The sequence below is a fragment of the Euprymna scolopes genome, chromosome 43 (assembly GCF_053919585.1).
Source record: "Euprymna scolopes isolate OS-2025 chromosome 43, ASM5391958v1, whole genome shotgun sequence".
NCBI lineage: Eukaryota > Metazoa > Mollusca > Cephalopoda > Sepiida > Sepiolidae > Euprymna > Euprymna scolopes.
Window position 1 is genome coordinate 48,865,377 of NC_136524.1, and position 12,304 is coordinate 48,877,680.

General features: G+C 27.2%; 1 protein-coding gene across 2 annotated transcripts in view; it reads left to right on the forward strand.

The window, feature by feature from the left end:
- LOC145268332 (THO complex subunit 6 homolog) overlaps positions 1-12,304 on the forward strand; it is a 58,413-nt gene that overhangs the window by 21,767 nt on the left and 24,342 nt on the right. For both annotated transcript variants that reach the window (XM_080123823.1, XM_080123824.1), the window contains exons 5-7: positions 2,999-3,050; positions 4,917-4,957; positions 8,263-8,305. In XM_080123823.1, the coding sequence (XP_079979949.1) occupies positions 2,999-3,050; positions 4,917-4,957; positions 8,263-8,305 (136 nt within the window). The remainder of the gene's footprint in view (positions 1-2,998; positions 3,051-4,916; positions 4,958-8,262; positions 8,306-12,304) is intronic.

Genomic DNA, 12,304 nt, shown 5'->3' on the forward strand with positions numbered 1-12,304 from the left:
ACTTCATTAAATCTCCACACTAACGTACTGTACTTGCAATAACCCATTTTGGGTTCGAATCATGGTGTGAGATGTCTTTTTTTCTTTTTTTTTTCGATTTTTTAAATTTAAATATTGAACTAGTGTTATTTAAGCCATTTTTCAAGTAACGTTCGTTTTTCTGTTTTGTTTTTTTTTACTTCGCTTATCCACCCCCGACCACACACCCAAAAACACCCGGGTACCCACCGATTTTTTAAATTTTAATATCGAAACAGGCTTATTTAAGCCATTTTTCACGTGTTCGTTTTTCTGTTTTCATCATTCGTTTGCCTTACGTTAGTTTTTTTTTCCCGCCTATGTTTTAACGTTGTTTTCTTTTTTTTTTTTTTTTACTTCGCTTATAACAAACAAACCTGGTCATTGACGTCGTCATCATCGTCGTAATGCTCGACGACCTCCGGGCGCGCACCTGTCAGTTTGGTTCTTACTTAAATAAATTCAAACATCTTTCAGTAACTCATTCTGGCTGGCCGATTTTATTTTCAAACTTCGCCTCAGGGCTTCGGGTTCGATCCAACCCCTGTTGCATCATTGCAGTAATGTTGCTTCAATGTGCTTGTTTTGCAAGTACGTGTTCAGATGAACTTACTACACTTTATTCAATCAATGTAAATAGCCTCTCCTTTTCATTGTAGAGGTCTGTAGATGCCAGAAGATTTTTTACTTTGCTAGCATATCTCTCTCGGCTGATTACCTTTTTGGAAGTTTGTTTTTCTGCTCTTTTTCCTTTTCTTGTCTCAAATAGTCTACATTTTTCATTCCGAATTCCATTCATGTGTTTTACTTGTTCTTGTGGCGGCATCCACTCAGGGTGGGTTGAGCCAACTCAAAGAGAATTTGTTGCATCACGAGTCAAGGCAGTCAATTTATATCTGTCTGCTGCTGACTCCTCAGCATACTTCAACCATTCACGATTCCGTCACACACAGAAGACATGAAGACTGATCATAGCTTCTAAGTCAGCTTTGATCATTGCAAGCCATGTCCTCAGTTGACTACCACTCTTTTAGCACCATCCTGGTAGCAGTGTTAATTTTTTTTTTTTTTTTTTTTTTTTTACAAAGGAGTTACCACCTGTCAAGGCTTGGGGGCCACTCGAGGATAAGGCTTAATGAGTGTACAGTGATCAAAGGGAACATGTCGTAGTCATCGTTAGTAGTGGAAATTTGGTAAATTGGATTACTTAAGGGAAACGGCTCATCAAGAATTTACTATTCTCTTGTGAATCAAGTCAGTTGGTGGACAACTAAGAGCGTGCTCAAACCATTTGAACCTCCTGATAGGAAATATTTCCTCAAATCTAGAACGCTTGCATCATGCGTGGATTGTAGCATTTGGGGCATGGTTGGAGATACAGATCCCAAGAATGCGCTGAAGACACGACTGATCAAAGACTTCCAGCCTTTGAATGTCAATTCATATGTTTTGAACTAAATTTTATAGTTATCATATTTAGTATTTCTAGTTCCTTCTTTTTTTTTTTTTTTTTTTTTGTCTCAAAATAGTTTAACATCATCCATATACTTAATCTTTTAATAATTTAATTTAATAATTTTTTTTTTTTTTTTTTCTCTCAAAATAGTTTAACATCATCCATATACTTAATCTTTTAATAATTTAATTTAATTTGATAATAATTTAATAATTTTAATAATTTAATAATTTGTATCTGGCACTGGTTTAACATCATCCATATACTTAATCTTTTAATAATTTAATTTAATAATTTAATTTAATTTAATAATTTAATTTAATTTGATAATAATTTAATAATTTTAATAATTTAATAATTTGTATCTGGCACTGGTTTAACATCATCCATATACTTAATATGGTTTATTTTTCCTTTGTGTTCATAAATTTGTATCTGGCACTGCATCTTCATTTTATGTTGTTGAGTGACTATGATAGAAAGTAGTGGAAATAAAAAGCCTCTCTGTATTCTTTTCTCTGTCAGTTAATAATTTTGTCAGATATTTTGTATATTCTTAAGTATTATTTTAATCTTACAGCCATTATTAACCAAGATCAAGAGACATGCCTATTAGGCATGCATGTGCAGTATGATGATGTATAGAACTGAAACCTGGCCAGTGAGGCTTGAGGACATGCATTGCATGGAAAAAAATAATATAAGAGCGATGCAATGAATGTGTATGAGCTCAGAGGAAGATTAAATCTGAACAGTATAGGGAGATGAGTGCAGAACAGGAGACTTTGATGGTATGGCCTCATTAAAAGAATGAGAGCTTGGTTACTAAATGTAGAACAAATGAAATTGCAAGGTTAGTTGGCTAGAGAAGGTTAAGGAAAAGATGGAAAGAAATGACCATTGTAAAGAGAAAGAAGGATAAATAAAGACCTGGCCAGAGATAGATTAGTTTAGAAATTAATTTGTTTAAAGATGTCCAATGTATGCCAACATGTAAAACAGTATGAGTATTAATCCACTTTTAAGAAGCATGGGGACAATGGAATTTAAAATGTGAGGTTAGAAAGAACGATCACAATACACAACCACTCTGCTAAATGACATCATGGCATGTAAGAAAAGAAAAAAGAAAGAAAAAAATATATATTGTATTGTTTTTTTAAAAAAAATCCTGATGAAGGCTTTTTTATAAGCCGAAAATTTGAAACTTTAAATAAATAAATATTTGTTTATTTAAAAAAATACAAATTCGCACGTGATCATTAAAACAGATGTTTAACTGAAGATGATAAGTATCATCCTGATAAAGATGATACTTATCATTTTCTTCATCCAATTAAAGCCAAAAATTGATGCTTTCTCTTTTTTTTTTAGAAAGTGAGGTGTTCTTCTTAATTTTTGCCTTTCTCCTCGTGTCAAAAGTATAAATTGTTTCCTTTAGAAGAATTTATACCAATTCCTTTATCTTTTAGTTAGTTTGGTTAAAAAATTGATTTTTTTTTTTTTTCCTCTATTTTATTTTAGTGGTTGCAGTGGTTACATCAAAGCTTGGCTATGGAGTAACATTATAAAGAAGGTGAGTATATGTTGTTTTTTTTATGAAAATCGCTTCAGACTAAGTATGAAGCCATTTGATGTAAGGAGCTAGAAAAAAAAAAATATATATATATATGTGCATCACTTCAAGGTCAAAATCTAGCCAACAATTAATGTTATGCGGCTAGGTTCCAACCCAGAAAACAGCAATTCTTCTCCATTTGTTAGAAACATTGTTCATGAATGTAAGAACTAAAGGATAAAATGAGTTACAAGGTTGCCAGAAGTAAATCCAAGGTGGTGGTGGTGGTGGTGCAGCAGCAAGTACCGAAATTAGTATGAATTCCAAAAATTTACAAAAAAAATGATCCACTAGAAAAATAATTACAAGTAAAAATAGAATTCATTGAGTTATTAAATTTTATGATGTTTAAATGTGGAAGAGTTGTGCGACCAATTTAGTATGACAAAGTGACTTATCTCCCTTGACTTAAATTAAAGATCCACCATTTTTAAACACAAAAAATATTAGAATGTAATTGTAGCTGATTTTTGTTAAAAATACATTTAGCATATCTACTGGATCATTTTTCGTAATTTTTGGAATTCATACTAATTTCACCTGAAAGATCACTAATCTACAAATGCACTGGAATTTGTTGTTTATTTTCTGAATCTTTTACAAATATTGTAAGAATTTGATCAATTATATAATTTTGTTGAGCTCAAATTTTTATTGTTACTTTTTATTTGTTATTTTAAGTTTTGTATTTATGAATGTTAGTATATGTAATTTACTTATTCAATTCAAGTTAAATTCTAATAGTATTTTGGATCAATTAGGTTTAAAAGGGTCCACAGAAAATACATAATTGACTTGAATACATTGTAAACAAATGGATCATAAACCGGAGTTATTTTGTTTTCCGTTACAATGTCAAATTTTGATATCGGTAAAGATTTATTTTAAGAAAGAAAAAAGGGAATACTAAATATTTATACTTTTTTAAAAGATTTTTGTTTTGTTTTTACAAAATGTTTTAATAAACAAACAAATTGTCCATATCTGCCAAAACCAAAGATTCTTTTTCTTTTTTTTCTTTTGGTTGTGTTTAAGCGTCCTTAATTGTCGGTTTATTATCTATTTATAGCATGCTCAACTGTAAGAAACTGGTGTAAGCCTTAAGGTATCTCTTATTTTCTGGGGTCCTTGAAACCTATTTGATCCAGTACTCCTCTGGTAAATGGTAGTTTAAATAAAATCTCTTTTTTTTTGTTATGTTAGCAACATTGAAAGGCGTAAATCAATTAAGGGTAAAACATGATTTCTTGGAAGAAGAAGGAAATGTAAATCGCTTAAAACTTAAATGAAATAGTGATCTTCTTTTTTTCGTCTTTCATATTTTTCATAAAGGTGAATACTAGTGTTGGGATGATTAATCGGAATCAGGAATCAAAAAAATCAGAACTTTTTGAGGTATCGGAATCTGAAAAATTTATGCCTATTTTCTGATGCCCAAAACGATTCTTTTTATTGTTTTAATTTCTAGGTTTTTTTTTTTAAACTTAACTTTTCACAGCTCATATTAATGATGAAATGATAAATATTTATTGATTTTAAACTACCAGTAAAACCTAATAGGTCGCACGCATAACGTGTTTTTACATTTGAGAAAATATATACATGTTTTAGGGGGGGGGGTCAGTAATCCGACCCCCTCCAATAAAAACAGCTCTATATTTAGAAATATAAATAGAATAGAAATCAGAAATTTAGAATAGAATTGGTAATCACATTGGAATCGGGTAAAAATATTGGAATCGTCCCATCACTAGTAAATACACTGAATTAATATTGTTTTCAAATCGTTTTCTTATAATTCAATCAATCTATTCAATTTTGCAGACAAACAAAGTGGCCTGGTCCTTAATTATACCTACAAAAAGGTAAGCAATCTTTGATATCGTTTTTACAAAATCAGTCTTTTCACATTTGCAGAGACTCTTGATTGCTAAATACTAGTTGTGGATCTGTTCTCAATAATCGGTGCCTCTATATTATAATAACGGAAAAAATATTGAATTTCAAGTAAAACAAATGATACCTATGTAATTATCATGTCGCAAATAGTAACACATCCAAAAATTACGGAAGACAATATGTTAGGAAAATAATTATTAACTAGCGGGACCTGTGGAAATTCCACAGCAAACTCTTTCATATGTAATATATTGATGTTGGCATTCTGTGGATGTTCAGCGTAAATGGAGATGTCCTGATATTATTGTAGCTCTTTTGTTAAAACTGCAAAAGTATTTATTTAAGCTAGCAGGGACTCCCGGCATAGCCGGTCATAAAATAAACTTAAATATGATATTTTAATTTATGCAGATTTCGTATATATTATTATAGTCATTTTTCTATCGATTCTTATATTATAGAGTTGTGATTTCAAAATTAAAAAAATTATATCCATATGAATTGGGTGCATCAGTTTGAATTGAAGCCAAAACTTATGAAGAAAAAAAGTATATATATATATATATATATATATATATATATATATATATATATATATATATATATATATAATTTGAGTTCCTTTAGCTATAACCAAAACAAAAACTTACGAAGAGTTCTTGGTAAAGTTATCTATTACAAATGGAAGTACATAACAATCAAACGACAGTCACTCTGAAGAAATAAGATATAAGTATGACACCCAAAATAACACACATGCTATCGTATTAATATATAGATGAAAAACAGTCTTTGATAAAGTTTAGATGAGGAATAAAATATGTCCAACATTTTGAATTGCATTCATTATTTGATGTAAGCAACAGAATTTAATTATCTCCCGTGTCAACTGATCTCCTTTTTTTAGGAAGTGTAACATAGCGATTTGCTTCATTTTACAAATTTCTTTTATCATTAATAATTATTTTCCTACCTTATCATTTTTCGTAATTTTTGGATATGTTACTATCTGAGACCTTATAATTACATAGGTACCATTTGTTTCACTTGAAATTCAATTTTTTTTTTTTTTTTTTTTTCTTATCATAATATAGAAGCACCCGATAATCAATTCAACGGGAACTGAGCAATTTCAGTGACCTTTTATCTAGTATTGGTCTTGGGTAATCGTATAGTTATGTCGAATGTTCATCAGAAAAATCTTTGATGTATGCACACGTCACAGAAAAAAGATGTCATATTCCAAAAATCATGTAATCAAGTAGTTTTATTTTTAACTAAGAAAATCAAATTTTAGTACTAAGTGATAACATTGTGTTTTGATCCATCATGTTTAATACATTTTCAAGATCCAAATCAGCTTTGTAATAGCTACAATTTCCTATTAAAATCTCTAAAAATCATTTAAAAATGATTTTCTATGTAAAAAAAAAATACTTTATCAATTCTCATTCCTGAGATACATGGGTTACGAAGTCGCAAAACTTTGAACCCATTTTCTTATGTTTTTATTAAAAGTGGCACTTAGTACCATATGATTTGAGGGGGGGGGCCTCATATATATGAAGCACCCTTTCTATTAAATTTTTTTTTTGGGGGGGGGTAGGAGTAAAGTGTAGTATATGTACTGATACTGTGCTTAATCAGTTCCCGGTCAACGAAGGAGGAATCCTTCTAGACTGAGGTAATTTTAATTTTTATAGAGACTCTTTTTAAAGGTAGCTGGATTTTTTTCCTATTTTAAAAACCAAATATGTATCTAACTGTGCTCTCATGGGACGGTTAGCAAATAGGAGCTATTTCTGTCAACTGGAATATTATGCGAGAAAATGATACAATAGTTCTTTTCTTTTTCTTTTGAAAGCTTCAGCCTCTGCCCCATCGACGAAATGTTGCATCCCTCTGCCTGTTCTACAAGTACTTTAACGGTGAATGCTCCGACGAACTGCAAGCACTTGTACCCCCTCAACATAAATACCCCTGCCAAACCCGACAAGCAGCTAAATCCCACCCTTATACTGTAGAGATCCCTAAATGTAAGAGAGCCTTCTACTCCAGTAGTTTCTTCCCCAGAACTGCTAGACTTTGGAATTCCCTTCTGGGTCCCTGCTTCCCCAACTGTACTGACATGCAGAAGTTCAAGTGTAACGTGAACCAACATCTTGCTGCCCAACTCCCTACATAGTACCCCTGGAGCTTATGTCCCTGATAGTATCCCCCTACATCAAAGTGGCAATGTGTCTTGTTTGGGGTGAAAATGTAATTTTTAAAAAATAAATAAAAATATTACATCCTTTATAATTTTTTTACTTAGTACTGTATGATTCTAGAGGAGAAGCTCATATATGCATTTTAATTTTTCTACTTTGTTGTCCATGTCCCTTCAATGCCAAATAACCGTGCTAGTTTAGTTTCATGTTTTAACAAGCTCCTTGGTTTGAACTTTACTGCTGATCTGAAATGGAACACGTATATAAAGTCTGTTGCCCGGGCTGCTGGGAAAATGGTAGGATCCTTCTACATCTCCAGAAGATGTCTCACTACTGATGCAATTCTCTATCTTTATAAAAGCCAAGTAGGTCCAAAGATGGAGTACTGCTGCCACATCTGGGCTGGAGCTTCAAAAAACAGCCTATCCTGCCTTGACAAAGTGAAAAATAGACTTCGTGGCTTAGTGGAGGATGCTCTCTTCTCTTCCCTGCAACCTCTCTCCCACAGAAGAGACGTTGCGAGCCTGTCTTTGTTTTATTGTTATTTCCATGGCAAGTGCTCGTCTGAGCTCCAATCTCTGGCCCCCCCCCTCGCCAATCCTTCATGATAAACACCCATCTAGCTAAAACCACTGTCAGTAATTTCTCCCACTCTTTATCTGTGCCTAAGTCAAAACGTAGATTCAATGAACATAGCTTTTTTCTGAGAAGTGCATGCCTGTAGAATTCTCTTCCGTTTGCCTGTTTCCCACCTGACTACAACTTGGATGTCTTCAAGTCCAACATAAACAAATTCCTGATTAATCGCCCCCTTAAGTAAGACACTTTATCAAATCTCCAATACCAACTATTACTACAATATTATCCCATTGATTATTGTACACAAAATAACACTTATTCCCGAGTGGCTTACGGGCCTTGATAAGTGGTGATCCCCATGTAAAAAAAAAAAAAAGTTTAGTATATATTAAAATTGTTTGTGAGACAAGCTTAATTATAATTGTTTTTTTTTTTTAATTAATTTTCAAACCTTTCTTCTTTTTTTTTTTTTTTTTTTCCAGTTTTTCTGTATCTGAAATCAATTCCATTGTTACCGATGAAAGTGCAAGTATACATTTTACTTACTTGAAAGGAGTTTTGTTTGAAAGCTATATCCATGCGTTTTGCAAGAAACACCATGGACACGAGTTGTTATATAAAAGAATAATGACAATATTAGAAGGAATTTTGAATAATTTTCAATTATATTACTTTTATTTACTAACAAGAGAAAAGTCTCACCAAGCAATTGTATACGTTTCTTTTTATTTTCTCCCCTGAAGAAGAGATACTACTCTCGAAAATTAGGGACATCAACACCTACAATTCTTGTACGATTATGTTCGTAAATAAATGTAATATAATTGAAAATTATTAAAAATTCCCTCTAGCGTTGTTATTATTCTTCTATATAGTAACTTGTGTCCACAGTGTTTGCTATGAACCGCATTGATATAGCCTTCAAACAGAACTCCTTTCACACTACGCATAATGCTCCAAGCAAACTACAATATCCTTCTTATTTTACTTGTTTTGCTTTTTTTTTTATTTGTTTGTTTTTCCCAGACTTTTTCCAAGGTTTATTTTGTTTTTTTAAGAAGGGGGTTTACTCAAGAAAATATGTAGACTCCAAAATGGGTTGGTAATGTGATTACTTACCTTTTTGTATCATACTGACACATTTGATATGCCTGGAGAATTGTATTGCACTTATAGCCAAACTAAAGGAGCTTCTTTCTTTAACTTTTTTCATATAATCAAAGTAACGATCCAACAGTTTCGTCAGACTTTACAGATTTAGATATTTAATATGCGGAAGAAGAAATAAAAAAGTACAAATTCAAATCGGCAGCCACCAACTGTAAAAATCATTAAAAAAATTTAAAAAGGTGACAGATAACAAAGGTAGAAAAAGGAAGAGGGTTAAATTACAAAACCAAGGGCAGAGAAGAAGAGAAATAGGGGGGAGAGAGAGAGGAGGGAAAAAGAAATGGGAGAGGGGTAAGCTATTAAGAGAAGAGGAAAGAAAGAGGACAGCGGTTAGATAGATGGGCAGGGTTGGATATGAAGATCAAAATATGGAGTATAAAAGATTTAAAAAATAATGAAAAATAAATAAACAAATAAATAATTAAAAAAATATATATATATATTTTTTTTAAGAAATATTTATTAAAAAAAATATATTTTTGGTCTTCGAGATGGATAGAAATAGAGAGAGAAAAGGGTGACAATTGAAGGCATGTCAGAAGGAACTTGAAAGTAAGTCAGCAGACGGTGTGGAGAGGGTGGTAGTTGCATTGGGGTGAAATTAACGTTGCGTTAAAGATACAGCTTCTCATTAAAGATTAAGATGTGTCCTACTACTAATTAAAATCAGGCGTATAAAATGAAAGAAAGGCAAAACTAAGATAATGGATTAAAAAATAAGATGAATAAATAAAAGGTATAGAAAAAATATATTTAGGAATTAAATAAGTAAAAAATAATTAATAAAATAAATAAAAAATAAACAAGTAAATATCAAAAAGTAACTAAGACAATAAATATATATATATATATAAATATATATATATATATATATATATATATATATATAAGTAAGTACATCAATATATGAATAAATAATTAACTAAATAAATCGATAAATATCAAACTATGTAAATAAACAAAGACGTGAAATACAACAAAAAATGTATATGAAGATAAAATATAAAAAATAATGTATATAAAGATAAAATATAAAAAATAATGTATATAAAGATAAAATATAAAAAATAATGTATATGAAGATAAAATATAAAAAAGTAATGTATATAAAGATAAAATATAAAAAAATAATGTATATGAAGATAAAATATAAAAAATAATTTATATGAAGATGAAATATAAAAAAGTAATGTATATGAAGATAAAATATAAAAAAATAATGTATATGAAGATAAAATATAAAAAAATAATGTATATAAAGATAAAATATAAAAAAATAATGTATATGAAGATAAAATATAAAAAATAATGTATATGAAGATGAAATATAAAAAAGTAATGTATATGAAGATAAAATATAAAAAAATAATGTATATGAAGATAAAATATAAAAAAATTATGTATATGAAGATAAAATATAAAAAATAATTTATATGAAGATAAAATATAAAAAATAATGTATATGAAGATAAAATATAAAAAATAATGTATATGAAGATAAAATATAAAAAATAATGTATATGAAGATGAAATATAAAAAAGTAATGTATATAAAGATAAAATATAAAAAATAATTTATATGAAGATAAAATATAAAAAATAATGTATATGAAGATAAAATATAAAAAATAATGTATATGACGATAAAATATAAAAAATAATGTATATGAAGATGAAATATAAAAAAGTAATGTATATAAAGATAAAATATAAAAAAATAATGTATATAAAGATAAAATATAAAAAATAATTTATATAAAGATAAAATATAAAAAATAATGTATATGAAGATAAAATATAAAAAATAATGTATATGAAGATGAAATATAAAAAAGTAATGTATATAAAGATAAAATATAAAAAATAATGTATATGAAGATAAAATATAAAAAATAATTTATATAAAGATAAAATATAAAAAATAATGTATATAAAGATAAAATATAAAAAATAATGTATATAAAGATAAAATATAAAAAAGTAATGTATATAAAGATAAAATATAAAAAAGTAATGTATATAAAGATAAAATATAAAAAATAATTTATATGAAGATAAAATATAAAAAATAATGTATATGAAGATGAAATATAAAAAAGTAATGTATATAAAGATAAAATATAAAAAATAATGTATATGAAGATAAAATATAAAAAATAATTTATATAAAGATAAAATATAAAAAATAATGTATATAAAGATAAAATATAAAAAATAATGTATATAAAGATAAAATATAAAAAAGTAATGTATATAAAGATAAAATATAAAAAATAATGTATATGAAGATAAAATATAAAAAATAATGTATATAAAGATAAAATATAAAAAATAATGTATATAAAGATAAAATATAAAAAATAATGTATATGAAGATGAAATATAAAAAAGTAATTTATATGAAGATAAAATATAAAAAATAATGTATATGAAGATAAAATATAAAAAATAATGTATATGAAGATGAAATATAAAAAAGTAATTTATATGAAGATAAAATATAAAAAATAATGTATATGAAGATAAAATATAAAAAATAATGTATATGAAGATGAAATATAAAAAAATAATGTATATGAAGATGAAATATAAAAAAGTAATGTATATAAAGATAAAATATAAAAAAATAATGTATATGAAGATAAAATATAAAAAAGTAATGTATATAAAGATAAAATATAAAAAAGTAATGTATATAAAGATAAAATATAAAAAAATAATGTATATGAAGATAAAATATAAAAAATAATGTATATGAAGATGAAATATAAAAAAGTAATGTATATGAAGATAAAATATAAAAAAGTAATGTATATGAAGATAAAATATAAAAAAATAATGTATATAAAGATAAAATATAAAAAAATAATGTATATGAAGATGAAATATAAAAAATAATGTATATGAAGATGAAATATAAAAAAGTAATGTATATGAAGATAAAATATAAAAAAGTAATGTATATGAAGATAAAATATAAAAAAATAATGTATATGAAGATAAAATATAAAAAAATAATGTATATGAAGATAAAATATAAAAAATAATGTATATGAAGATGAAATATAAAAAAGTAATGTATATGAAGATGAAATATAAAAAATAATGTATATAAAGATAAAATATAAAAAATAATGTATATGAAGATAAAATATAAAAAAATAATGTATATGAAGATAAAATATAAAAAAATAATGTATATGAAGATAAAATATAAAAAATAATGTATATGAAGATAAAATATAAAAAAATAATGTATATGAAGATAAAATATAAAAAAATAATGTATATGAAGATAAAATATAAAAAATAATGTATATGAAGATAAAATATAAAAAAGTAATGTATATGAAG